The sequence below is a fragment of the Canis lupus genome, chromosome 1 (assembly GCF_003254725.2).
Source record: "Canis lupus dingo isolate Sandy chromosome 1, ASM325472v2, whole genome shotgun sequence".
NCBI classification, from domain to species: domain Eukaryota; kingdom Metazoa; phylum Chordata; class Mammalia; order Carnivora; family Canidae; genus Canis; species Canis lupus.
Genome location: NC_064243.1, coordinates 109,849,515 through 109,877,429, shown reverse-complemented (window position 1 = coordinate 109,877,429; position 27,915 = coordinate 109,849,515). Strand labels below are relative to the sequence as shown.

At 51.7% G+C, this 27,915-nt stretch overlaps 2 protein-coding genes across 7 annotated transcripts; both read right to left on the bottom strand.

The window, feature by feature from the left end:
• Nucleotides 1-221: 221 nt before the first annotated feature.
• Nucleotides 222-7,396, bottom strand: DMWD (DM1 locus, WD repeat containing). Of its 3 annotated transcripts, XM_025424609.3 has the most exons (6): nt 6,897-7,396; nt 5,531-5,713; nt 3,141-3,324; nt 2,056-2,918; nt 1,116-1,190; nt 222-768 (listed from the first exon to the last, which is right to left on the bottom strand). In XM_025424609.3, exons 1-6 carry the CDS (start codon nt 7,335-7,337, stop codon nt 721-723), a joined length of 1,794 nt encoding a protein of 597 aa, XP_025280394.1. In that variant the 5' UTR covers nt 7,338-7,396; the 3' UTR covers nt 222-720. The 3 variants fall into 3 exon arrangements, with proteins under 3 accessions (XP_025280394.1, XP_025280392.1, XP_025280393.1); XM_025424607.3 differs by having other exon boundaries at nt 2,056-3,324; nt 6,897-7,377; XM_025424608.3 differs by lacking the exon at nt 1,116-1,190 and having other exon boundaries at nt 2,056-3,324; nt 6,897-7,376.
• On the bottom strand, nt 5,577-27,915 carry RSPH6A (radial spoke head 6 homolog A). Of its 4 annotated transcripts, none has more exons than XM_025424604.3 (7): nt 27,071-27,915; nt 23,891-24,128; nt 15,951-16,718; nt 14,712-14,856; nt 13,863-13,980; nt 9,283-9,551; nt 5,577-5,713 (listed from the first exon to the last, which is right to left on the bottom strand). In XM_025424604.3, the coding sequence occupies exons 1-6, from the start codon at nt 27,733-27,735 to the stop codon at nt 9,314-9,316; spliced, it is 2,172 nt and encodes a 723-aa protein (XP_025280389.1). In that variant the 5' UTR covers nt 27,736-27,915; the 3' UTR covers nt 5,577-5,713; nt 9,283-9,313. The 4 variants fall into 4 exon arrangements, with proteins under 4 accessions (XP_025280389.1, XP_025280390.1, XP_025280388.1 ...); XM_025424605.3 differs by lacking the exon at nt 5,577-5,713 and adding an exon at nt 8,729-8,928; XM_025424603.3 differs by lacking the exon at nt 5,577-5,713 and having other exon boundaries at nt 9,153-9,551.

Here is a 27,915-nt window from a genome sequence, read left to right as displayed (position 1 = left end):
TCGGTACCCAGGCCGCACGAGCTGTGTGCCTGGAGTGCGTCCCTCCCTAGCCTTCAGTTGTTCCTGCATTAGAATAGAGCAGGGCGGGCACTAGGCTGGGGAGAGGTTGGGCCTAACTCTTGCTTTGGTTGAAGCAGCCGGATTCTAGGACTGCTGTGAAAGTGCACGCATGCACGCTTGCACACTCCCTCCACACCTCCCGGAAGGGAACAGAGACACTGTGAAAACAGGGAACTTTAGTATAAATAAGAGGTCCTGGGGGACAGGGAGGGCCCCGAGGGGCTTCCATAATTTAACACTCTTCAAAAGCACAAACAACAGCAGGGGCAGGGTGGGGGCCAGGGCAGGGGTGGGCCACCCCCACCCTGCCCACAGGATGAGGGGCACATTGCAGAGCTTGTGGGTGGGGAGCTTCTCCCCCAGGAGTGACCAGTCACATGCTGGGGACAGGGAGGAGGCGAACACTGATGTTTCAGAGGAAGGGGTCATTGTACTTGGCAGTGGGTGGGGACAAGGCTGAGGCCACACGGGCCACTACATCCCCCCAAGTGTCTGGGCCAGTCTGGGGGGCCCTCTGACCCCCATATTTGTGCAGGGCAAGGGACTGGAGCAGTCCATCCATCATGGTTAGTCTTGTTAATACATTGATCCGTGAGGTCAGCGGGAGGGTTATGGCTAGGAGGCAGGGAACATGGGTGAGGAACCCCGACATCCATGGCTTCACACCACTGTGCCACTCGGGGAGTTGCCTGGTTGGGAGGAGATGCCCTGGGGAAGACGAGAGGGGAGACAGGAGGGTTAGAGGCCGCCTGGGGCTCCCATCAGTCCCCCAGGGAGGGAGCCAGCCAGGAGTTCCCAAAGCAGCTGCCACCTGGCCTTGCCCTTCGGTCCACCCAAGCACCCCCAGAGGCCAAGCCCCGCCCCCAGGCCACTGCTCTAGAAAACTCCCATCTCCACTAGCTTCCCTGGCCCCACAGGTGGTATTCTCAGACAATAATTGAAATCCTCAGCTGGTCCTGAGCAGAAAGGATAGGGTAGTGGTGGAGAGGATGGGGATAACTTGGGGCTCTTTCTGACTTGGGGGTTACAGGGAGAGAACTCAGGGACGATCCTACCTCTACCACTGACTTGCTGGGTGACCTGGGCCAACTTCCTTCCCCTGTCTGGGCCTCGGCCTCCTCGTCTGTGAACTAGGGAGATAGAGGGGTCTCTTTCAGGACTCACCAGACTCCCCAAATCCCAACGACCTTGCCTCTGAGACTGCATTAGAAAGTTCTAAGGATTCAAGGCCCTACAGTTCTGAAACCACTTTCTGAGGGAACCAAGCCTCGGCCCTCAGACCTAGCATCTTGGGTGTACAAGCCCAAACCCGCAGAGCTGAACCACCTGAGACAAGAGCTCCAAAGATGGAAGGTGCCAGGCCTGTGCTTCCCCTACTGGAATCTTCCCCACCTTCCTGAAGCCCATGGCTACTTCAGGAGATGGATACATCCACCCACCACCCACCTTTCAGGCTCCCTAAGAGGTGACGGAGGTCAGCGAGGAACGGTGACTTGCCCAGGGTCACAGAGGGAGCAGCACTGGAACCCAAGATTCCAGTGGGATTCCACAAGCTGTGACTCCAGTGGACGGGCTTAGATCCAGAGTCTGAGATCCATACCAGAAAGTGGGCCCACAGACTCAGTGTTGCCCACAGAATTTGACCCGCATTCAAGGGTTTCACAATTCAAAAATCCTATTTCCAGGAGAAACACAGATCTGGCTTCGAGTGACAAGCAATAAGACCTGCCTGTGCCGGGTCCACTGGCTGCCTTTCAGATAGCTGGCCATGGTCGTCACCACTCCCAGCTGTCTCTTCTACCCAAGCCTCTCTCTGCTGCCATGGAGAGTTCTAAAAGCCCACTACTCTAAGATCTGAGAAGTCTTGCTCTAGGACACTGGAGATTTCCCTGGCTTCCCCTCATCCCTCAGGGCTAAAGGCTGTGGCTGTGACAGGCCCTCCTGCCAATGCCTGCCTCTTCCTGGGCCCCAGGGGGCTGGCGTGGGGCCACTCACCGCCTTGCCCGGCCGGGCCCAGGTACAGATGAGGCCCTCCTGGCAGGCGGTGATGATGCAGTCCTCCAGGAAGAGGAGGACCGTGAGGCGCTCCTGGGCGATCTTCTTGCACACGAGGGGCTCGAGCAGTGGCACCTCGTGGATGCGTGGGCACAGCGCAGTGCCCAGCACCTTGGCTGGGTCCAGCCGGCTGCGGGGGGCGGGGCCGCTGGGCTTGTCCCCCCCGCTGCTGCCCCCACTGCCGCCCCGGCTGATGTTGCCCAGGCTGTGGTAGCGCTTGTGCTCTTTCTCCGACCCCCGGTCCCGCCGCTCCTGCAGTGTGAGCGTGGCGAAGCGGCCGATGCTGAACGGTGTGCCTGGCTCCGTGGCGGCGCCTGGGCCACCTGCCTTGCCGCTGCCCGCCGGGTGTGGGAGGCTGTTGGAGCGGGACAGTGAGCGGGGCAAGGGGCCGGGGCCTGGCTCGGCACCCCGGGAGCTGCTGGCGGCGGGGGGCGTGGTGCCAGGCGTGCCAGGGAGGGTGCGGGTACGGGCCAGGGGCGGGTGCGGGTAAAGCACGTCTTCGGTGAGGTCCCACAGGCAGAACTGTGTGTCCTGGCCAGCAGAGCCGAAGCGGTAGGTGATGGGGCCGGCTTTGGGCAGTGGGGAGAGGGGGGCTCCCCCACCTGAGCCCGTGCCCCCCGTGTCGGGCTCCTCTTCCTCCTCGCCACTCCGCTCACCGTCACCGCTGGCCGCCGCTGCCTCCTCGGCCCTTGTGGTATAGGGGTCAAAGGCCACAGCATTGACCCAGGACTTGTGGCCGTGGCCTCGGGCCACCACACGGCCCTCAGCAAAGGACCACACGGTGACCAGGTCATCTTCACCACCTGTCACGACATAGCGCCCGTCTGGGCTCCAGCACACACACAGCAGGCCCCCAAAGTAGCTCTTCATGAGCCCCCGCAGGAGCATGGAGTCGAAGTGGAAGACGCGCAGGCAGCCATCCTGGCTAACGCAGGCCAGGTGCCGGCCGTCGGGCGAGAAGGCAAACTCGTTGAGGGGCCCCTCGCCCACTGCCCATTTGGCCAGAGGGTTGCGGGGCGCCTTACTCTTGGCAGCGTAGACGGCAAAGCCCTCGCCCTGCTTCAGCAGGCTGTACTGGGGCGGGGCCGAGGCGCACGGGTGGCTGACATTGTACAGGTACAGGTGGCCGCTGGCATGTGATGCCAGGAACAGGCTCTCTGACTCAGGCAGCCACTTCAGATATGTCACCTTGGTCTTGTCGATCAGCCGCTGCCAGGAGAGACGGTGGGGGTCGGGGAAGGCAGTCTGCTCCTGGCAGACCTCCTCCCCGACCTGGCTCCCTGAAACGGCCCTCACACATGGCCTGGACCTCCTCGGAGAGGGCCCCCACACTGAGACAAAGGATGGACACCAGGCCAAAGGAATGCCAAGGAAGCAGGGCTGCCTATGAAGCAGTCACAGGGAGTTCTACAGAGCCTTGTTGTCCCGTCTTCAGTATGGGGACAGTCCTGCCTTCCAGAGAACTCTCATCTAACTATGTCCACTGTCTTTACTGTGTCAGGCTTCAGCAAGAGATCAATTCACAGAACATCAGCTCCCCCAAAGAAGGGATCTTTATCAGTGTGGCCCACTGGTCTAGCCCCAGAGCACAGACCTGTGCACACAGGAGGTGCCTGGAAATGATTTGCTGGACACAGGAGTGACAGCCCCAACTGCCAGCTGCTCATGTGCCTCTGCTCCTTTCCCCCCCACAACCCATATCCAATCCTCCGCTAATACTCAGAACCTGCCCTCTTTTCCCCCTGCCCCCCAATCTACTTCAACCACCCCTGCACTGGCCTAACTGGCCACTAGGCCACCACTGCCACTCTGTTGCCAGACAGATGCTGTTAAAAGGTAAGCTGGCACCAGGCACTCTAACACTAACCAATGGCAGCTGTTCTCAAGCAGAGTTCCAGAGAGAACTGAGCCTTGAAGCTCCTTGGCACCCACTGTACACAACGAATTAACTTCTTCCCCAGGCATCTAAGTTGCTTCTCATTCTTGGGAACATTTGAAAATAATCAAATTGGGGGACCCGGGTGGTTCAATCTGTTAAGCATCTGCTTTTGGCTCGGGTCATGATCTTAGGGTCCTGGGATCAAGCCCCACATCGGGCTCCCTGCTCAGCAAGAAGCCTGCTTCTCCCTCTGCCCCTCATCTCACTCGTGCTCTCTCTCAAATAAATAAAATCTTAAAGAATTAAACGATTTCTGTGTTCTCTGGCTAAAATGAACTCTGGTCAAGAAAGGATCTGAAAGCCAAGGTTTTTCCATGACCCTCCAGACCCTCCACAGGCAAGTCTCTCCCAGTTATTTCTCAGGACCCAACTACCACCCTCCCCTCCATAACTGCTCTGGCCACACAGCCTTTCTGCTGTCCTGCTTCCAGGCTTTGGTCCTAGCTGTTTTCTTTACTCAGAATGTCCTCCCCTGATAACTTTCTTGCCTCCTCCAGGTCTTTATTTCAATGCCATCCCCGAGTAAAGCCTTTCCTGACCAGCCTACTTAATTTAAACCTCACCAAGCACTCTACATCTCCCTTCCCTGCTGGATTCTTCTCTGTGGCACTCACCACCTTCTGACATACAGCATAATTAACTTGGTAACTGTTAGATGAAGGCCCCACAAAGGCAGGGCCCTCTGTTTTGTTCACTAAGATGTGAGATTCCCATACTTAGAATAAGACCTGGCACAGGACAAACGCTCGATAAATATTTTGTGAATGGATGAGCTAGGGCATTTTTAATCCATTTACTGTTGTTGACCTCGATCCCTTCTGCCATTTGTATATTCTGTATATTGAGAACACCTCCTCCGAATGGAGAGAAGACAGAGGACAAGAGCAGCCCTCGCCCACGGGTAAGATCGTTCCTCGGCATGTCCTTTGGCACCAGGTCTAGCCAGGACTGCGTTATCTCCACATATGAATTCATAATAACAGTCCTGTGAGGCAGGGATGAGAATCCCATTTTGCAGAGAAGTAAAACTGAGGCTCAGGAGGGACAGTCACCTCTCCAAACACCACACAGTGAGTAAACAGTGCTGTAAGGATTTGACTCCAATGCCCGAGGGCCTAGAATTTGAAGACCAAGAACTCTGACTTGAAACAAGTCTCAACTAGTAACTGGTCTCCGGTGTCTCCCCTGCAGCATGGGCACAATCCCTAACTCAAGGATGAACACAAAGGAGTAATGTGTTCACAAAGGGCTAACAGCGCAGGCCCCAAGCACAGCAGGTGCCACCGTCATTACTCGCTGCTATCATGCTAGCTGCTTTCTGTGAACCCGCACCATCTGTCAGTTTGTCCCGTCTCTCCTGTATCGTGCCCCTCTCAGGCCTCTGCAGCTCCCCAGGCAGCTGCAGTCTCATGGCAATGGTGTATGGGTGGTGAATGGGGAGGGGGAGCCGATATAGGCCCTGGGGCCCATAATCACCTCTTCGTTGAATAGCTTGCTGGTGTCCTTCTTGATGAGATCCAGGTACTGCACCTGGCCAGCTGAGAACCCCACCAGTAGGGAGATGGTCTCTGTGGCAGCAGTGAACTGGTTGAAGTCATGGCAGGTGGGCTGGGTGCCCTTATAGATCCGCTTGTCAATTGGCTTGTTGAGGTCAATGGACTTGAGCAATGGGAGAAAAGGAGTTAACAGCTTTTACCACTGAGAAGAAGGAAGAGGGTGTTGAGGTCAGGGGAAACCACTAAGAGGAAGCAGGGTGAAATCCCTGAGTGAAGCGGGTAGGTGGGTGGGTGAGTGGGCAACCACAGACAGGAAGGGGGACCCAAATCATAAAGCCAGTAAAAACAGGCAGGAAGGTTCCCCCCTCCTCCACCCCATACGAGACCACAGTGCCTCCCTCCAAAGTTGGATCCCCTAACTTTAGGGACACCCTTGCATGCAATATCAAGGCTAGGGGTCCCCACAGTCCCTGAGCTCCAATTCCTTTCCAGTCCTGGCCCGTAAACTCAGCAACTCCGATCTTAGCAATTCAATATTCCAAGCTCTCCAAAACACAGGGTCACCCCAATCCCCAGGACTTTAAGGCCTCACATCCCAGGATTCTCCTTACTTTGGAGTCCCTAAATCTCAGGGCTCCCATTACAGTTTGTGGATGCATTAAATCTCATGGTCCTCCACATTTTTGGTCCTTCATCACCTCAGGGTTCTCAGGATCTTCATCACCTTTGGGGACCACCATAACCTCCAGGGGTCTCATTTTCTTGGGGACTTCCATCACTCGAGAGACACCCATCACACCTGAGGATGTCCCCTTAGGGCTCTTATCACTCCCAGCTCCCCATCAGCTCAGAGATTCTCATTCTCTCCAGGACCCTCATGATCTCCAGGACCCCTGCAGGATCTCCATCACCTCTAAATGCCCCATCAATTCCACAATTATTCTTCCTCTGGGGTCCCAAAGTTTCAAGATCCCCTCCTAACACCTCTGGACTTGCAAAATCCCTGGGCTTTCCATCACTTTCAAGCTTGCATCACCTCATGATTCCCTATCACCTGCAGATTCCCTACCACTCAGAACCATGGAGGATCCCATATCACTTCCGAATCTCTCCAAAATACCACTCCAGAAGCCCTACGCATAACCAGAGGGCCTCCCAAATTCCCACCACCTTTTAGAGTTTTGCATTACCTCGGGGCACCCATCCCCCTGGGAGGTCTGTCACATCGAGGATGCCTATCTCAGAACCCCATATCAATTCAGGGCCCCTCCTATCACTTCTGGATCACCTCAAGGGGCCCTATCCTCTCTGCCAGCACCGAGGCCACCACGATGCAGGCCGCTCACCCGTTGGCTCCCGCGTCGGCAGCAGCCCGGGTAGAAATAGAGCTCGCGGCCCAAGTTGAAGCAGACGCGGTCTCCTCCGGCACCGAGCCCCGCGGGCGTGGCGGGCGGTTCCCCGGCCCCGGCGCTGTCGGGCTCCCCGAGGCGCACGAGGCTGAGGCGCACGGCCGGCAGCGCGGGCCCTGGCCCCGGGCCTGCGGGCGGCGGGGACGGCGCGGAGCCCGCGGCGCCGGGGCCGGAGGAGGAGGCAGGGCCGGGCGGGGGCTGCGGCGGCTGGGGCTGCGCCGGGGTCTGGGCGGAAGCCGGACCCGACCTGCGAGCGGCGCCATCGCCGGGGAGCAGCTTGTAGAAGCCCTCGCGGGTGCGGAACTGCGACTTGATTTCCGCGCAGTCCCCCATGGCGGCGCCGGGGCCCGAGCCGCCCTCCGCGCCGCCCGCCGCCATCTTGGGCGCCCCCCCCCCAGCCCGGGCCCCGCCGCTGCCGGACCGCCGCCCGCCGCCGGGCCCCCTGCCGGAAGCCGCGGGCCCGCGCCGGAAGGGGTGGGGTGGTCACCCGAGCGACGCCTCTTCGATTGGCAACAGGATCTGAAGGCGGGATGAGCTCCGGTTGTCGCTCGGGTAACGGTTCGGGGGCTAGGGGGCGGGGCGAAAGGTGGGCGTGGCGTTTGTGCCCGCGTCCGACGTGTGGTTGGCTGGGGGGCGCGGCCCAGAGGGAAAATGGGCGGGGTCAGGGAAAAGCACAAATCCCTAGCAACTGGCGCCCTGGGAACCGTTTGCCTAACAACGGAGGGACCCTCAAGAGATGGCCTGGTTCATAACCTGGCTTTGCCATCACGACACAGACGACCGCAGGGATTCCAGTGCCTCCTTAGACTCCCAACATACACCTTCCTGACCTTCAGTGTTTCCCACTGACGTCTTAAAATCCCCGACAGGCGACAGCATCTCCAGACATTCCTCCCCACCCTTGATGATCCCCCAAATCCCGATGATCTCCAGCGTCTCCATAAAACTCCAAGGACTTCATCCAACCTACTACCAATTAACGTTAACCCCAAACATTTCCACATTTCCCACCAGCCTCCGGTGCGTATCTCCACGACTTCACTATCTTCAACAGTCTCACTTGGTCCTCCAACACTCTCTTCTGACTCCAGAGTTTTCATGGGTCTCCACAATGCCTGCATGTCCTGATTAGTAATCCCAAAAGCTCTTGCTGATCCCACGAGCCTCCGCTGATCGACAGTGCCCCTCACTTCTCCTGAAGCCACCCTGCCCCAACACAGAACCTCTTTGACCCATTCTTAGTGGTCTCTCAGATTTCTCACCGGAAGGTGCCAGAGGCATCTCACACTCAACAAGTCCCACAATGAAACTGACATCTTTCTGCAAATCCTGCTCCTCTCCTGTATCCCCCCACCTGAGAGCTCACACTGTTATGCCCCCAGTCACCCAGGCTGCAGACTTCCCTAGATCTGTATCGTCTCCCTTCACCCCCTGCTTCCGGACCCCAAGTCTTTTTCATTCTGTCACTTGAAGTCCTCTTTTCCAGTCCCTTTCTCTGCATAGCCCTGGTCCAAAGTCCTCCTCTCTTGCTCGGGCCATCTCAGCATCAGCCTTGTCTCTGCTTCCCCAGACTCTCCTCCTGCCCCTCTATGTACATTCCACTTGGCATCTAGAAAAGTCTTTCTAATGCATGAATGTGACTGGGGCCTTCCCTTGCTCCAAGCCCATCTGTGGCTCCCTACTGTTCTCAGGGCAAAGTAAAGCCCTGAGTGATCTGCTCCAGCCAATCTCTCTTTCCAACATCATCACTCACCACTAACTCCTCACATCATGTCCAAACATGGAGATTCCGGAAATGACATCAATACAACTCTCTCTTGCCCTTGGGTCCTTGCACATGCTGTTCCCTCTGCTTGGAATGCTCTTCTTCACTTTGTCCTTGACCCTTCAAGAGTCGGCTCAGGAGCTCTGTCAGTCCTCTGGGCTCCCCCATCTGCTTTGTCACTGCTGGAGGATGTGTCCATCTTTCCTGCAGAATGTGAGCCCCAGGAAAGCAGAGCTGGGGCTCCTTGGCCACCTCTGTGTCCCCAGTGCAGGGCTGAGCTAACCAAAAGCCCTTCAATAGCTGTTTGATGGCCAGATGAAGGAAGAAATGAAACAGAGAGACTCTGCTGGGCCATGTCTGTTCCCAACAGAGCCCATAGCCCTAACTTGGAGGCCATGTCAACGAACAAATGAAGAGCTAGGCCATAATGCTGGGGGAAATTTTATTTAGAGCAGCTACCTTCCTCTTCTACTCCTGCCCTCCACGGGCAGAAATCAAAACAACCGTGAAAAAACCAACGCATTGCTAACAATGTGTAAGGGAAAAGCTGCTATCTACCTGCTTGGGGGAGGGGGCTATGGAGTCCCCTTCAGTCATCCAGGTCCTCATCCTCATCTTCTTCCTCATCTTCCTCTTCTTCCTCTGCTGCTGCCAGGGCCTGCTCCTGGGCTGCCTTGAGGGCCTGCTCCTCCTCCACAGTGGGGTCACTCATCTCCATGACCTCTGGGCCCCTGGGGTACTCCTGCTGAATGGGGGCTGGCAGGGGTGGGTTGAAGTTGTCGGGACTGTACTTGTGACCCCAGCCAATGTAGATGTTCTCAAACTTCCTGCAAAGGCAGAGAGATACTGGGAAATCCTCTCTTGAAGGCCCCAGCCTGGGCTTTCATTGAAAGTAGGGCCCAGTTGGGGGCACAGCATGACTGCAAAGTGATGGGTGGTGGGGTGATATCTGCCCACAGGGTTTCTCTTGTTTGGGTGTTTGTTCTTCAATCTTTTTTGAGCATCTGACTCCTAAGTGCCAGGCGTGTCTAGAGTCACACTCTAAGACAACACATATAACCACTGAGCACTTGACATGTGGCTAGTGTGACCAAACCACCGCGTTTCTTTCTTTCTTTTTTTTTTTTTACCACTAAGTTTCTAATTGTATTTGATTTTTTTTTTTAAAAAAAGATTTTATTTATTTATGAGAGACACACAGAAAGAGGCAGAGACATATGCAGAGAGAGAAGCAGGCTCCCCGTAGGAAGCCCAACGCAGGACTCGATCCCGGGACCTGAGCCAAAGGCAGACACTCAACCACTGAGCCACCCAGGTGCCTAAATTGTATTTGATTTTCTATTTTTTAAAGGTTTTATTTATTTATTCATGAGAGACAGAGAGAGAGAGAGAGAGAGAGAGAGAGAGAGAAAGAGAGGGGCAGAGACACAGGCAGAGGGAGAAGCGGGCTCCATGCAGGGAACCCGATGTGGGACTCGATCCCGGGTCTCCAGGATCACACCCTAGGCCAAAGGTGGCGCTAAACCTCTGAGCCACTCGGGCTGCCCTGATTTTCTATTTTTGCCGGCAATTTCTTCTTCAGTACCCCAGGTTATTTAGGAATGTGTTAATTTCTACATATCTGTGAAATTCCCCCAAATTCCTTCTGTTAATGATTTCTAATTTCACCCCAATGTGGCCAGAGAACATATTTTGTATGACCAGTATCTGGGTAAATGTATTGAGACTTGTTTCACGGTCTAGTCCTGGAAGCTGTTCTTTTTTTTTTTTTTTTTTTATTTATGATAGTCACAGAGAGAGAGAGAGAGGCAGAGACATAGGCCGAGGGAGAAGCAGGCTCCATGCACCGGGAGCCTGATGTGGGATTCGATCCCGGGTCTCCAGGATCGCGCCCTGGGCCAAAGGCAGGCGCCAAACCGCTGCGCCACCCAGGGATCCCCCTGGAAGCTGTTCTATGTGCACCTGAGAAGAATGTGTGTTCTGTTGTTGTCAGAGTGGATTTTATTTCATTTTAATGAACTTACATTTAAGCAATAAAACTGATACTCAGTAGGGTTATTGGCAAATGTCTAAGCATGCCTGGGGCAACTTGGGTACCCGAATCTATTATGTCAACTGTAAATGTTGTGAAATCTGAATACAGGTCAAGGGATACCTGGTGGCAGTGGTTGAGCGTCTGCCTTTGGCTCGGGTGGTGATCCCAGGGTCCTGGGATCGAGTCCTACACCGAGCTCCTTGCAGGGAGCTTGCTTCTCCGTCTGCCTATGTCTCTGCCTTCCTGGGTCTCTCATGAATAAATAAAATCCGTTTAAAAAATGAATACAGGTCAAGTACTTCTGATGAAAAGGTAGCATCAAATGGAATGTACTGTAAGTGTCAACTTCACAGCAGATTCTGAAGACATAGTATGAAAATAAGACAGAGTGCAAAACAGCTTGATAATTTTTACATTACTGATTTCATGTTGTAATGATAGCATTTAGGATATTTAGGGTGAAATAAAATATATTATTAAGATGAATTTTGTTTTTATTCTTGAATGTGACTAGCACTGGAAAAAATTTTTTTTAATTTAAAAAATAGAAAAAATTAAAAATAAAAAAGTAAAAAATGGCGGGGGGCACCTGGGTGGTTCAGTGATCAAGCGTCTGTCTTTGGCTAGGTCATGATCCTGGGGTCCGGGGATCGAGTCCCACATCAGGCTCCCTATTGGGAGCCTGCTTCTCCCTCTGCCTATGTCTCTGCTTCTCTCTGTGTGTCATGGATAAATAAATAAAATCTTAAAAAAGAAAAGAAAAGAAAATCGAAAGTGATACAGGTGGCTTGTATTTTATTTATGTTGGACAGTGCTGGTCTAGATGTGGGGACCCAGCAGTGAACACGTTAAGCAAGAATCCCTGCTGTGGTGCCTACATTCTAGAAGGAGGAGACTGATAATAAACACAAACATAATTGGGTGCGTCCAAGCCTCCCAGTCTACCTGTTCCCAGAATTTTAATTAGAAGAGAATATGGGAGAAAAGGAAGGGGACCAGGAGATAGGAAGAGAGGCAGAGAGGAATAGCAGGGGGCTGGGGGGAAAGGGGAATGGAGAGTTTGCCATGAAGGCTCTGTGGCTTTGCCCTTTATCACAGCCTTGGTCTTCTGGAGACAGTTGTTTTCCTCCAGGTCTTTCTCAGAGCCTTCAAATATACTACTTCCTTGGAAACCTCACCCGTGAGATTGAACTTGCAAGGAAGACAGACTCTCAGGCCCCAACCCCAGTCCTCTGCCCACCTGATCCTGCAGTTTAACCAGATCCTGTGCACTCCCAGTCCGGGAACCTCTGGTCTAGAGTGTCCTCTATCTGCTTTTCTCCCTGTTTGTTACTTCTCTTTTCCCAAAGATTTCACATCAAGGCTGCTCTTCCCAGGAATCTACTCTGATCCCCTTAAGATGACAATTTCCAACTGTAATTGGTCCCTCCACTGTCCCCAGTGGTACTTAGTTTGTAACGGGGTATTTATTCAGCTGAGGGGGTGTGTGCTGTATGATTAATGTCTATGCTTCTTCTGTCTGCTCAGAGGCACGATCCACATCATCTTTTCAATAAAGGGCCTGGGACCTAAAATACAGCTATCAAACAGTAACATCCAAGTCTTTTATAAAGAAAAAGAAAGAGGAGCAGGGCACTTGGGTGACTCAATTGGTAAGTGTCTGCCTTTGGCTTAGGTTGTGATCCCAGGGTCCTGGGATCAAGCCCTATCTGGGCTCCCTGTTCAGTGAGGAATCTGTTCTTGCTTCTCCCTTTGCCCACCCCCCCCACTTGTGCTTGTGTACGTTCTTTATCTCTCCCAAATAAATAAAATCTTTTTTAAAAAAATAGTTGGAGGGATGAATGATTGAGTGGTGTTTGGGTGAGTGAAGGTTGGATGAGTGAATGGAGTTCCAAATTTGGATCTGTTGCTTTCAGAAAGATATTGGCAGAACGCCTGGCTGGCTCAGTTGATGGAGCATGTGACTCTTGATCTCAGGGTTATGAGTTTGAGCCCTGCATTGGGTGTTGAGATTACTTAAAAATAAAGTCTTGGGATTCCCAGGTGGCTCAGCCATTTAGCACCTGCCTTCGGCCCAGGGCATGATCCTGGAGTCCTGGGATCAAGTCCCATATTGGGCTCCCTGCATGGAGCCTGATTCTCCCTCTGCACCCCCCCACCATGAATAAATAAATAAAGTCTTTTTAAAAATTAAAAAAAATAAAATTAAAAAAACATCTTAAAAGAAAGAAAGAAAAGAACAGATGTTGGCAAATTGGGATGTGGCCAGAAGAAGGGGGTTGGCAAAAACAAGCAGGCGAGATTCTTCCTTGTTTCTGGAGAGGGGAGAATGCCAAGAATGTAATTGAAGTATCAAGATTACTTGAAATCTCATCATAGGATCCAACAAAGTATAGGTTTATCACAGAGATGGAAAAATTAAAAAAATCTCTGGAAACTTATCATGCCATCTGGTGGACAGAGCTGGTAAGTGCGCCCGCCCGATGGCTGCGGGGTGCACTCCCTAAGTGGTTAAGCAGGAAGGCTGGGATGCGCCTGGTGGGCGAGACCCAGGGACTCTTGATGTGTAGTGAGTGGGTGGTGAGTGTGTAGCTGCAGGTGGGAAGATGCAGGAGTGACTTCAGCCTGCAGACCTTTTGGGAGCAGCTGGTGGGGGATCCTGGTTGGGAGGACTTCTGCCCAGTAGAGGAGAACATTCAAATTGGAAGAACTGTCCAGGGGGCCCAGGGAAGGAGTTAGACTCCCCCAGACACAAGCCTCTGCTCCTGTCACAGCCACCTCAAAGTGGACTCCTGAGTCCTTTCAAGCTCTGTGACCCATATAGCCAAGAAGCCTGGGCTGGGAGGCCAGAGATCCAGGGTTTGAATCCTGCATGTGCTGTGTGACCCTGGGTCCATTCCTTTCTCTCTCTGATTCTCCATTCTCTTATCCGAGGATTTCTCATTTTAGCCTTAGTGGAACTCCTGGAGCTGAGTGTGGGAGTCGGCCCTGGGGGCTTCCTGAAGGGGGTCCTGCCAATCTCCGCCCCGCCCCCTGTCCTCACCCTGACTCTGAAGAAGTTGGAGGGGCTTTCTCTGCTGGAAGGGATTAGGAGAAGACCTACTTGCCACTGGCGTAGGCATACGCCCCTGGCCAAAGATTAGAGCGTACGACAGCCACGGAGTACTGCGGGCAGAGACTGCAGGACAGGCGGGCAGTCCAGGGAGACATGTGCATGATTTCTGCAGGGGAATGGAGAGCACCAGGGAGGTCAGAGCTTCCTGAAGCCCTGCACAGCCCCCTGGAGGGGAGACAGAAAAAGGGGAGGGAGCAAAGGAGGAGGATAGGGAAGAGGCATGAAGGGAACTGTGGCTGGCCCCAGGAAGCCACCGCACCTCTCTGAGCTTCAGTGACCACACCCAAGAAGTGGGTATACTTACCTCACCTCCCTTGCAGGAGATGCTATGATCTCCCTTCCAGGTTGGCTACTGGTTTGGGCCACAGTGCAGAGGGCACAGCACAGGCCCTGGGCTCCCGGAGATCTGGGTTCAAATTTGTGCTGTGTCCACTCACCCACTCTCAGCCTCTCCTTCTCCCTTCCTCCAGGGACCTGAGGCCCTGACCTCAGGAAATTCCTCTCCAGGCTTCCAAAATCCAACTCAGGTCCTGCCTCCTTGGGGGAAAGCCTCTCTAACTCTCTCTCTTCCTCTCTCCCCCAAACCCACATGGGGCTCAAAACATCATATTCCTCCCATCTGCAACATGGCCATGTGCTTGACATGACTCTCAAGATGGACGTGTCCCCATAACCCCAAGAGGGGGTCACTGTCACCAGCCCCATATTATAGAGAAGACAATATCTGAGGCTCAGAGAGATGCCCTCGGCAGTCTTCTTGTCCCCCCCACCCCTACTTTCTCCCCAGGCTCCACCTGGGCTGGTGGGCTAGCATGTATGAAGGAAGAGGACCATTACCTGCATCTTCTGAGAGCGGGGTGAGCAGCGGGGGCCCCACCTCCTGCTCCACCTCCTCCATCCCCTCATCTGCCTTCTCTTCCTCCTCCCCCAGTTCCTCTTCCTCTTCCATCTTCTGCAAAGGGTTCACCCAAGTGCAGCGGCCCTGAAGGGGAGGAGAAGAAGGGGAAGGTCAGTCGGCATCTGGACTCTGGGAGGGGGTGAGGGGCCAGGAAGGACACTGGGCACTGGCCCTGTCCTCAGGGACCCAGGTATGGGCAGCGTTGCGGGAGGGAGGACAGCCTGAGAGAGCTGTAGTGGTGAGGTGGAGATGCGTGCTATCTGCTAGCTGTGTGGCTCCCAACTGTGCATTCATCCACTCATTTTTCATGTATTTAATGAGTGCTTACTATATACAGGTAGGTGCTGGGGATACATCCTCGAGAGAAGAGACCCTTCCCATCTCTGCCCTGTGGAGCTGACATTCTGCAGCCCATATGATCTTCTGTTTGTTCACCTGTGAAATAGTGGTGTCATAGGGGCCTCTCTCATTAGACTGCTGTTGGGTTCCATGAGGCACTGGAGGGCTGATTCATGTTCGTTGAATGAGTGAACCGAAGTGCACAGCATAGAGCAGACTTTAGTTGCCTCAACTATGAAATGGGAATGATAGTCATAACAATCTAAAAAGTTATTTGGATTCAATAAAATATTGCAACAGGGAGTGAGGTAGGTGGAGTCAATAGAAGTTTGTTGAATACATGAATGAATAAAAAGTTCCTAGCACACAGCAGCTGTTTCCTTGAATGAGTGAATGAATGAATGTAGAGTCCAACAAGTCGGGCATTTGAGAAAGCCAGGTCTTCAGTCTCTTATCCACAATTCCAAATTCTGAAAAGCTGTGAAAAGCACACGTTTTTTTTGTGTGTGTGTCATTTGGCAGCAACCCCAACCTGAACTAATGAGAAGCAATTTGCAATAGAAATAAAGTCTCTGAGCGGTACTGCAGTCCCAACCCCAGCTTGAGCTGCTGCATGATATCTAGAATGTGTGTGCTGTCACCTTTTCAAAAATCTGAAAAATGCAGGCCACCAAGATGCACGTGGCCCCGGAAGGTCTCTGCCACTGTCAGCGGATTTCCCCAGAGTGAATGAAACAACGGGCGAATGCACATTATTCAGCACTGCGTCTGGCGGAGAGCAGTGCTGGGGAGCCCCTGGTTATGCCCCAGGTGAAGAGGCTGGGGTCCCTGGTCCTCACCTGCGGCAGGATGTGCTGCGTGTGGTGCACCCAGTTGGCCATGGAATCCACCAGCTCCAGCACCGGGATGCCCTCAAAGTCAGGGTTCTCCTCGTAGGAGTCGCGGCCTGCGCCGCCCTCTTCCTCCTCATCACCCTCCTCTTCGCTGAACTGGTAGAAGCCGAGCGGGCTGATGTGTGTGGCGGCGGAGATGCGTGCAATCTGGGCCCGCAGGTAGTTGGCCTCGTTGCCCGGGAAGGGCGGGTAGCTGTTGACGGGAGCGTCCAGGTGGCCGGTGAAGAATTTCTTGATCTTGCGGGCCTGCACGATCTGGATGGGCGTGACGTGCGGCAACCGTGTCCACGGCCGGCCCGGCTCTTGGCACACGAAATACAGGTACTTGTTGGTGCCTGAGCGGCTCTCCTCCTTGGGGACGATGGGCGGTGGCTTCCACATGGGCTTGGGGATAATGTCAATGACCTTCTCCTCGTCCTCCTCGCCCTCCTCCTCGCCGCCATGAGCATCCATGCCTTCGGTGCTCTCCATCATCTCCTCCACCTCCTCCTCCTCCGCCTCCTCCTCGCCCTCCCGGAACTCCACCTCAGCCACCAGGTAGCTGCGGCTGAGCCCCAGGATCTTGCCCCAGAAGCGGCAGGTGTGGATGGGCTGTTGCTCCACCAGCTGCTTCAGGGCCATGAAGATGCGGAAACTCTCGTCTGAGCTCAGGCCCACACCAGCCTGTTCCAAGTAGAAGGCCGTTTCCATGATGTTGGGCACCGCTGTCTCAACCTGCGGAGGGGTGGGGTGGAGGGCAGAGGGAAGGCTGAAGCCTGGCTCCCCAGCCTGACTCTTCTAAAATCCAGAGAAGGGAACTACTCTGTAACCCAGCTGCTGATGTGCGGGTTGGTCACGGTTGGTCAGTGAGATGTAGGGGCGAGTCCTTGGGGAGGATGTCCATTATATGAAAGAAAAGGCAAAACGACAACAACAATAACAACGAAAAACCACTAGGAGAAAATCCTTTACTCCTTCATCCTTCCCTCTTCCTTCTGCCTGGAACAGGATGTGAAATCTGGAGGCACAGCAGCTATTTTGGGACCATGAGGCAACAAATGGGAGACAATGTCCCACACCCTAATGATGGTAGAGCTGAAAGGTGGAAACTGCCTCTCCCCAGTGGCATCACTAAGCTGCCTTACCTCCTGGCCTTCTTGTTCTATGGGACAAAGCGGCCACTTATAGTAGTTTTCTGTTACTTGCAGCCAAATGCACCCTTAACAGATACCCTAAATCATATAGCAAATTAAGGGAAGAGGCTGGTTTTGAGTTCAGGAATCAATGATGTCAGAGGATGGGCATGATAAGTCTTGCCCTCATTGCCTCCTCCTTCACCATCTGCTTTGTTCAGGGAGACAGAAGGGGAGAGACAGAGAGACAGTTGAGACTCAAGTAAGTTGAGTAAGTAAGTTGAGGACTGGGACTAGAAAACATTGAGGTTTGGGTCCAGCCACCCCCATAACCATATGGCCACAAGGCTAACCTGAATACTTTTTTTTGTTCAGGTCCAGAAATCTAAGCCACTAAATTCGTTAGAGCATCAATAAGAAAACAAAACAAAACAAAAAAATAAGAAAACAACATGGGTTCACCTTAAGTGTGTGACTGAAACTGAAATAGGTAAGTGTGGGAGCCACACAGTGGATGACTGAGACTTTGTGTCCACATTTAACCTCCTTTAAGGACGCTGGTCTTATTGGACTAGGGGCTCACCCTATTCCACAATGACCCCATCTTAACTAAGTACATCTGCAGTGACCCTACTTCCAAATAAGGTCCCATTCTGAAGCACCTGGAGGAGGGATACTTTCTCCTTCACAAGAATTTTTGGAGGACACAATGCAATCCATAACAGATGTTTGGTGTAAATATGATGCTGATGCTTAAATCACAACAGTTGCTGTGAAAGATTTGGTGACAAGCATACTGAGGTTTTTTTCCTAAAGGTTTATATATTGCATTCTCATTTTCATAAAAGCTCCAATTGTGAATAGTGTTAAGACGAACAATTTATTGGGACACTTGGGTGGCTCAGTGGTTGAGTATCTGACTTCAGTTCAGGGTGTGATCCCAGGGTCTTGGGATCAAGTCCCGCGTCGGGCTCCCTGCAGGGAGCTGCTACTCCCTCTGCCTATGTTTCTGCCTCTCTCTGTGTGTTTCTCATGAATAAATAAAATCTTAAAAAAAAAAGATGAACAATTTATTGCATCTTCTCCCTATGCCTGCTGGACATAGGCATACTATGGTCTGCAAGTGTTTGCAGTCCCTCCCCAAAGGAGAATGATAGGCTCCCACCTCTATCCCCATTGTACTCAGGGAGGGGCCGTGTCACTTGTTCTGAATACTTGAAGCAGCAGTGACAGAGAGGGACACATGTCACAGCCAGGCAGAAGCTGTAAGAGCCAATGTGGGGTTGGCTATGTGCTTTTTACTCTGCAACTGTGGAAGCCTGTGGCACAATGCAATCTCCATCAAGAAATCATCCTCGGATCTCAAGCAGCTGATGAGCAAAAAGTTCTTTTGCCAACTCTGGATGGGCAGGTAATGTGAGCAAGAAATAAATTGTGTAATATTAAGCCACTGAGATTGTGCTATTGGTTATCTCAGCTCCATAGAGGCACAGCCCAATATTCTAGAATAGGAGAATTGTTCTTTTGAAAGTAGTTGGTACTTTCCTTCAATTGTAAACACAATGCAAAAGCTTATCTTCCTTTTTTTTAAAAAAATTTATTTATGATAGTCACACAGAGAGAGAGAGAGAGAGAAGCAGAGACACAGGCAGAGGGAGAAGCAGGCTCCATGCACCGGGAGCCCGACGTGGGATTCGATCCCCGGTCTCCAGGATCGTGCCCTGGGCCAAAGGCAGGCGCCAAACCGCTGCGCCACCCAGGGATCCATTTATTTATTTATTTATTTATTTAGTTATTTATTTATTTATTTATTTATTTATTTATTTATTTATTTATTTAAAGCTTGTCTTCCTAATTGATGTTGACACCAGCAAGTCAGGGAGGGCTGAGTCCAACTTAATTCTAAGACACCTTGCTGACAGGAAGGAAGATAAAGGAATGAGCCTAGGAAACTTTCTTGGGAGTGTGTGCCTGGCCCATGGACCAGTGGCATCACCTTCTTTCTGAGAATCCTCCCCGCCTAATCCACACCCCCCGCCCCCCAGTCCACACGGCAATGGAGTGCCCTTACCAATCATGTTTAAATTATTATCTCTCCACCTTGGCCACTGTTGATTGCAGCAAGAGTGGAAAACTGACCTAAAATGACAGATCAGACTCTGCTTCTCTTTCTACTCCCCTCACTGCCCATAATGTGTGACTGAGTTAGAGTACAGCTGGCATTCACCCTGCCTAGAAATTACTCCTTTGGTAACACTGGGTTTGAACCCAGATTCTCTGGCCAGACTCTTTCTTCTTCTTTTCTTCTTCCCAGTTTCCAGGAAGATCCCATCTATGATCTGGGAGAAAGGATTTCCTGATGGCAACTGGATGGTATTTTTTAAAAAGTAAACTCAGCTGCTATGGGGCAGCTGTATGTTGTGAAGTAGAGAGGGCCAGGAGGAGAGAGGGGCAAAAGTGAAGTATGGGCACTGGGGTCCCTGAATACCAGCTCTGCCGTGGGCCCCAGCCACATCTCTACTCTTGGCTTGAAAAGGGTCAATCAGTCCTGTCAGCTGGCTGAGCCAGCACCATCCCCAAGCCCTTTCTCCATTGCTCCAAGGTTGTTTTCCCAGCCTCCCTTGGAGCCAGGGATTGTTATGTCACTCAATCTGGGCAATGAGATGCAAGCAGAGGTCTTCTGAGAGGCTTCTGGGAAACTTTTACTCCCAATTTTAAAATTTTATTTTTAATTTTTATTTTTTAAAGTTTGTTTATTTATTTGAGATAGATATAGAGAGAGTGAACGAGCATGAGCAGGAAGGGGAGAAGGAGAGGGAGAGAGACTCTCAAGCAGACTCTGTGCTGAGCACAGAACCCAACCTGGGGGCTTGAACCCATGACCCTGAGATCACGACCCAGCCAAACCAAGAGTCAACACAACTGACTGTGCCACCCAGGTGCCCCTAGTTTATTTATTTTTCTAGTAATCTCTACCCCAACGTGGGGTTCAAACTCACAGCCCTGAGATCAAGCCGCAGGCTCCTCAGACTGAGCAAGCCAGGCACCCCCCAAAAATTTTTTTAAAGACATACAAAAACAAGCTCCTTCCCTTCCTTTTTGGGACACTGGTGTGGGGATATGATGTTTGAGGCTGTAGCAATGGTTTTTTGAACATCAAGTGATGGGCTCTAGGACCAAACACAGAGCAGAGGGGAGGGAAAAGCCGGATTCTTAGTGATCTCACAGACAAGATGCCCCAACTCTGCCCACTCTTGGCCAAATGAAGTAATTAAATGTTTTTCTGAAATGCTTGGTCCATTTTATTTATTTATTTATTTATTTATTTATTTATTTATTTATTCAGGAGAGACACACAGAGAGAGGCAGAAACATAGGCAGAGGGAGAAGCAGGCTCCCTGCAGGGAGCCTGATGCAATTAAGCATTTGCGGCCAGAAGCAAGCCTTACTGACTGCATTGGCCAGAGAGGGGATTTATACCCAGGCTTCTATGATGCTGAAAAATGTTCTCTCAGGACACCCGGGTGGCTCAGTGGTTGAGCATCTGCCTTTGTTTTTGTTTGGTTGGTTTGTTTTTTGTTTTGTTTTGTTTTGTATTTTTTAAAGATTTTATTTATTTATTCATGAGGGACACACAGAGAGAGAGGCAGGGACACAGACAGAGGTGGAAGCAGGCTCCCTGCAGGGAGCCCGATGTGGGACTCAATCAAGATCTCAGGATCCCAGGATCTTGCACTGAGCCAAAGGCAGATGCTCAACCACTGAGCCTCTCAGGCATCTTGAGCATCTGCCTTTGGCTCAGGGCATGATCCTGGGGTCCTGAGATTGGGTCCCGTATCAGGCTCCATTCAGGGAGCCTGGTTGTCTGCCTATATTTCTGCCTCTCTGTGTGTCTCTCATGAATAAATAAATAAAAATTTTTTTTAATTTTTTAATTTATTTATGATAGTCACAGAGAGAGAGAGAGAGAGAGAGAGAGAGAGGCAGAGACACAGGCAGAAGCAGGCTCCATGCACCAGGAGCCCGACATGGGATTTGATCCTGGGTCTCCAGGATCGCACCCTGGGCCAAAGGCTGGCGCCAAACTGCTGCGCCACCCAGGGATCCCCTAAATAAATAAAATCTTAAAAAAAAACCCCACCACTGTTCTCTTGGTGTAGAAACAAGGAAGGGGGTTGGGAATGGGGGAGAAGACAGTCTTCAGTGCCCCTTCCCAGGGGAGCCAACCTTCTCAGCTGTGGACTGCTTGAATATCAGGTGTGAATATCAGGTGTGAGAGAAACTTCTATCTTGTTTTAACCACTTGTCTCCAGTTCTGCAACATCATCTACTTCCTGCCTTAATGTGATCTATGCTGTCAAACAGGTACAGTAAAGTGTTAGTTTTTGGAATGTGATGCAGTAATACTAAAGTTAGTCTGAAGTTACTTTTTAAAGGTATCATTTATTTATTTTGAGAGAGAGAGAGAGAGAACGAGAGGTGAGAGAGGCAGAGGGAGAGGGAGAGAGGGAACCCCAGGCCAACTTCATGCTAGGTGTGCCCTAAGTTAGTCTGAAATTATAAATGGAAGAATAACCAGCCTCTGTTACGAAACAGAGGCACAGTGACAGGGAGCCTTCTGCTACCAAATAGCCAAATCTGCATTGCAGTGGCTGTTACACAGCAAGCTGGAGAGTTCTAGAGCAGAGAGCCATACACAGAGTGAAGGTGAAGAAAAGAGAATCCACAAACAGATCAAGTCCATATAGGTGTAAATAAATCATAGAGATGGCATTTCAAAGGAAGCGGTAAGGAAAGAATGCATTACTCCACAAAGGCTGTTGAGGATCTCAGCTAGCAATTTAGAAGAAATAGGAAAAGGGAAATGAGAGCCTCATTTCTATCAGAAAAATAAACACAAAAAGCTGAATTTCTTTAAGTCTTTTCTTAGAGACATGTACATGTCACAAATGCCCACAATTTTGCCCTTTTGCAGACCTCGCATTAGGAATTCCAGCTCCAGGGATGCCTGGGTGGCTCAGTGGTTGAGCCTCTGCCTTTGGTTCAGGGCATGATCATGGGGTCTGGGATGGAGTCTCACATGGGGCTCCTGCTTCTCCCTCTGCCTGTCTCTGCCTCTATGTGTTTGTGTGTATTTCATGACTAAATAAAAAAATATATATATATATGTATATATATATGTATATATACATATATATATATAAAGGAATTCCAGCTCCAGGGCACCTGGGTGGCTCAGTGAGTTAAGTGTCTGTCTTTGATTCAGGTCGTGGTCCTGAGGTCCTGGGATCGGGTCCCACATCAGGCTCCCTGCTCTGTTTCTCCCTTTGCCTCTCATGAATAAAATAAAAGCAAAATCTTAAAAAAGTAAAAAAAAACAAAACAACAAAAAAAAGAATTCCAGCTCCCAAGTTCTAAAGGGGTGGGGTGGGGCCTTCAGGGGACCACCCCTGTCCAGACACACATATAAAGGGGCAGAGCCTCCCAAGGGATAGAATTTCCCAGGAGTGCAGCAGGGCCCTCTCTGCCTTAGATAGTGCCTTAGATATGGGTTAGATCCGGGGGCAGGGTAGGAAGGGTTAGGAAAGGTGAAGTTCTAAGTGGGTGGGGCCTCCAGATCTGAAATTTATTATTTTATTTATTTTTTAAGATTTTTAAAATTTATTCATAAGACACACACACACACAGGCAGAGACACAGGCAAAGGGAGAAGCGGGCTCCATGCAGGGAGCCCAATGTGGAACTGGATCCCGGGTCTACTGGATCACGCCCTGGGCTGAAGGCAGCGCTAAACCTCTGAGCCACCCGGGCTGCCCCCAGATCTGAAATTTAAAACCACACTCCCAGGTAAAACTTCATGCCCAAGACTTGGGATTTCCACCTGGGCTCTCCTCGCCCATGGGTGGCGCGTTCCTTCCCCAGAATCCTGGAGTCTCAGAATCATAGCTGGAAGTGAGCACAGAGCAGCAGCAGCTGCAGACAGGGCAAAGGTTGTGTATGGCAGGGGCTCTGGAGGTCATGGTGCTTCCTCTGTGCCCTCTGACCCTACGTGTTTCCTCCACAAATAGGAATAAGTAGCACTTGCCTTGCAGGGTTGCTTCAGGGATGAAAGGAGACAGTGCTCTTCAAGCTCTTAGCAAGGGCCTAGGAGGTATCCGAAGGATCTAAACAAGGGTTCTCCACAAATGTTTCTTGCATGAGAGGGAAAGAACACTTTACCTGATTTCTCGGCTGTTGACCAATTCTGGCAATAGTTGTGGAATTAAATATTCTGAGGATAGCGAAATGTTAAGGGGCCAAGAGTGGAAGAATTCTTAGAGGGTCTCAACTTAACAAAAGGGGAAACTGCGTCCAAGGACTCGCGGGGTGGGGGTGTGGTGCACTTCAGTCCTGAGAAGACTCCAGGAGGTCTGCAAGCAGATTATTCTCGGGAGGAAGGATTAAAGAAAAGACAGTAAGAGACTCCAGTCTCCACTTCGAGGCGGCTGCAGGAGTCAGGTTTCTAAAAAGCAGAGCCCACTAGCTCTTCTGCTTCAGATGCTTGCAGGGCACTCCAGGGCGCTCAGGAAAAAGCCCGAGCCCCTGGGCCGAGCACTCTAAGCCCTCAGTGACTGGTCTTGGCCCCCTCGGACCGGTGCGCACATGAAACCGAAATCGTTTGTGTTTCTGGGTGGTTACCGCGTGCGCTCCCTCACCTGCAGACCTGAGCTCAGGGGTGCCTAAGCCCTGGCCACCGCCCGTCGCGCCGCGCGCCCCTCCCACCGGCTCACTTACCACTTCCTCCTCCAACTCCTGTTCACCCTCGCCTCCCGCGCCACTCCGAAGGAACAGCCCCCTCTGTCTGTCCGCCATCTCGTAGGTGGGCTCCATCTCGGGGTCGTCCCGCATGGTGTCCAGCTTGGGGTGGAACCACTCCCATTGCGTGGTGCGGTTCAGCGACTCCAGGATGGACAAGGGGTCCTCGGGCCGCTGGTTCAGGATCTTGGTCAGCAGGTTCACCAGGTGCTCATACCTGCCTCCCGCGGGGAGGGAGTGGGAGGTGGGAAACAGCACTAGCTCAGCTCAGTGAGCTCACTGTTATGTGCCTGGTCCTGTGCCTGGCGCTGGGGACCCTCGTGGAGAAGAGAAACTGTCCCTGTCCTGGTGGAGCTGACATTCGTTGATGGAGACAGACATTAACCCAATAGGCAAAATATATAGTGTGTCCTTCTGTGAAGACAGAGCAGGGAATGGGGACAGGGAATGCCAGGGATAGATGGCTTCCCATTGTGAATATGGGAGGCCAGGGAAAGTCACACCAAGGTGACATTTAAGCTGAGATCTGAATGATGTGAGGAGCCAAATCATACAGATATTAGGGGTGTTTCAGTCAGAGGGGGCAACTGGTATATAGGCCCTGAGACATTTCATGAGTCTAACAGAATCTTAATAAAACTCAAGGAAACTAGGAGACAGGCAAATTCCATGCCAATCTCGTTTAGAAATATAGATGCTGATTTTTTTTTAAGATTTTAAAAGATTTTATTCATGAGAAACACAGAGAAAGGGGGGGGGCAGAGGGAGAAGCAGGCTCCATGCAGAGCGCCTGATGTGGGACTTGAACCCGGGGTCTCCAGGATCATACTCTGGGTGGAAGGCGGCACTAAATGGTTGAGCCACCAGGGCTGCCCCTTAAGATTTTATTTATTTGAGAGAGAGAGAGAGAGTGAGAGAGCACAAGCAAGGGGACAGGTGGCAGGTTGGGAGAGGCAGAGAGAGAAGCAGACTCTCTGCTGAGCAGGGAGATCCCAGGATCACGACCTGAGCCAAAGGCAGACACTTAACCAACTGAACCAACCAGGGGCCCCTGGATGCTGAAATCCTGAGCTAAATATTAGCATTTGGCATCCAGCAAAAAGTTGCTCTCAAAAAGACAACATACCATGATTAAACTGGGCTAATAACAGGACTGGGCTGATATAGAAAAGTAGAAAAAATATAACTCATCATGTTAATATATATATAACAAGTTGGGGCACCTGGGTGGCTCAGTCAGAAGCATCCAACTCATGACTTCAGCTCAGGTCATGATTTCAAGGGTCCTGGGATGGGGCCCTGAGAGGGGCTCGCTCCCTGCTCAGCAGAGAGTCTGCTTGGGATTCTCTCCCTTAGCCCCTCCCCCTATACTTGTGTGTGCTCTCTAAAATAATAAATCTTAAAACACATTTATAAGATAACCTCAACCAGTGCAGAGAAAGTGTTTGATAACATACAACACCGATTTATGATAAAAAAAAAAAAAAAAAGCCCAGCAAACTAGGAATAGAAGGTAATTTTTATAATTGTATAAAGGGGATCCACAAGTAACCTACAGCACACTCCAAACATGGTGAAAAGACTGGGAATGAGGATGCTTGCTTTCAAGGCTTGTATTTAACACTGTACTGGAAGTCCCAGCCAATGCAATCTGACATGAAAAAGAAAGGAAAGGTAAAAAGGATTGGAAAGAAAGTACTGAAACTGCCATGGTTTGCAGGGGATGTGATTGGGAATCACATGCAGATGACTTGAGCCTGGCATAGTGGAGGAACACTGAGGAGGTCAGAGTGGCTGGAGTGGGCGGAGGGGTTGTGGGAGGAGAGGAGGCAGAGTGATGACAGTAATGGCTTCCTTGCACCCAAGCCCAGAACTATGCTGGACACTTGAGAGCAGTGCAGGATTCTCACCACAATCATACATCTGAGAAACAATCATGATCCCTACTCTTCAGTTAAGGAAACAGAGGCTCAGAAGAGTTGAAGTCATGAGGTCACACAGTAGTTGCACAGCCAGGATTTGAAACCAGGCTGGTCTGATTTCAAAGCATGTATGTCTAACCTTCTGCTGGATGGAAACCCTTTGGCAGCAGTCTGGGCTATGCTGGAGAGCCATCACTGAATTGGGAAAAGGTAAGGAGAGGTCAGACTTTGCCAGCTTTTCAATAGGAAGCTCCCAAGGGTGGGAAGGAACTGTGGGGAAGAGCTAGATGTTTTGACTAAACTCCTGATTTAGGATCTAGAGATGAAGTTTGGAGAGCCAATAGTGGTTTGAATGGCTGTTATGAGAGGCATGTACCTATCCCTGAGGGCACTGGGGGGCCATGGCAAGCTCTGCACATGAGAGGCATGGGGTCAGTTTTGTCCTTTAGCAAGTCTTGTTACTTCTCCAGCCTTGTCTCTTCCTGCTGCCCCTTTCTTGCTTGGTTCCAGTCATACCAGCCTCCTTGCTGTTCCTCAAACACAGCGAGCCTTAAAGCTTTTAAACGTGCTGTATCTTATACCTGAACTTCTCCTCCAGTTACGTGCAAGATGCTCTCCTTCAAGTCCCTGACCAAAAGTTACCCCCTCTGAGGCCTTCCTTGACCTCATGCTATTGTAACATGTACTCACTAACCCCCCCTTTACCCTGCCTTATTTTTCCCCTAAGCTCTTAACATTGCCTATCACTTTTTATATTGTCCATTCTGCCACTAGAATGCAAGTTTTACAAAGATGTAATGGGGACAGCTAAGTGGCCTTGGCAAGCTCCTTCTCCAGGCAAAAAAAATTAGTGGATAATTGGGCCTCAGGAGCCAAATTACATGCATCTGCCACATCCTAGCTGTTATCATCTTGGATATGGGACCTAATTTCTCTGCCTTGGTTTATCCTCTATAAAACAGGAAAGGTAGGTGTGCTAACCTCAGCTGTGAGAACCAGGCGCTAATGTGTGAATGGTGGCACAATGTCTGGTAAGTAAATGTTAGCTATTGTTAGCAGTTTCATCCCCTGACTCCTGGTCTGAGTTAGATGCCCCTGGAACAGGCACTGGTGACCCATGAGGGGTGATCTCCTGTCTGAAGAGACCCCAGAACCTTAGGCAGAGATGGGGCTGGGGTGGGTGGGGCCTCTCCCTGCCTGGGTCACACCCCCTCCCCACTCATGAGCCCCTTCTCACAGGCTGAGGCTGCAACTGACGCTGGTCTGCAGCAGGTAGGCCTTGGCATTCTGCACAGCTAGCTCCCGAGGCTCTGGCTCAGGCACCTCCATACTGAAGGGCATGAAGCCCAGCTCAGAGGGCGTGTACTGGAGGGTGGGGTCATCCCTCATGTAGGGCCCATGCTGGGCACCCTGGTCGAACTGTAGGTCTTCTCTCTGGTACATGTTGAACTGGCCCAATAAGTCGGGCTGGTAGGAAGAGTCCAGTTGCTGGAAGAGGTTGCCTTGGCCCTGCTGTAGTTGCTGCAGCATTAGGCTGGCCGTTCGGGTGGCCTGGCTCTCGCCTTCTTCCAGGTAAGGTTGGGGCTGTAACTCGGAGGGAAAGCCCATATTCAGGGATGGGTACTCTAGACCACCCAACGGGGCTTCCTCAGGCTGGTACATCAAGTTCTCCGGTTGGGTCAGGCTGGCCCCTGATGACCAGCCCCGCAGGTTGGTCTGGCTCGCGGGGATCCCTTGACTGCTTTGCAGGTCCAGGCCATCGAGGGGTATCTGCTGCACCTCCTCAGAGACGCTGGGCTGGAACTGATTGACTTCCCAACTGCGCCGCTGGGAGGTCTGGGAACTCCTCCAACTTGAGGGTTGCTGGGAGGGGGGTTCAGGGTCGGGCGGTGGGTCCCCCATAGTTCAAAAAGGGTCACAGCTTCCTGGAGGAAGGCTTGCAGACAGGCAGGCCAGATCAGTCGCCCACCTGCCGGCACAAGCCCGGTAGCCTCTACAGCCGCGCCCGTTTCTAAGGAGGGAGGGGGCGGGCCGTTACCAGGGGAGGGCGCGCGGGGGCGCGCGGGGGCGCGCGGGGGCGCG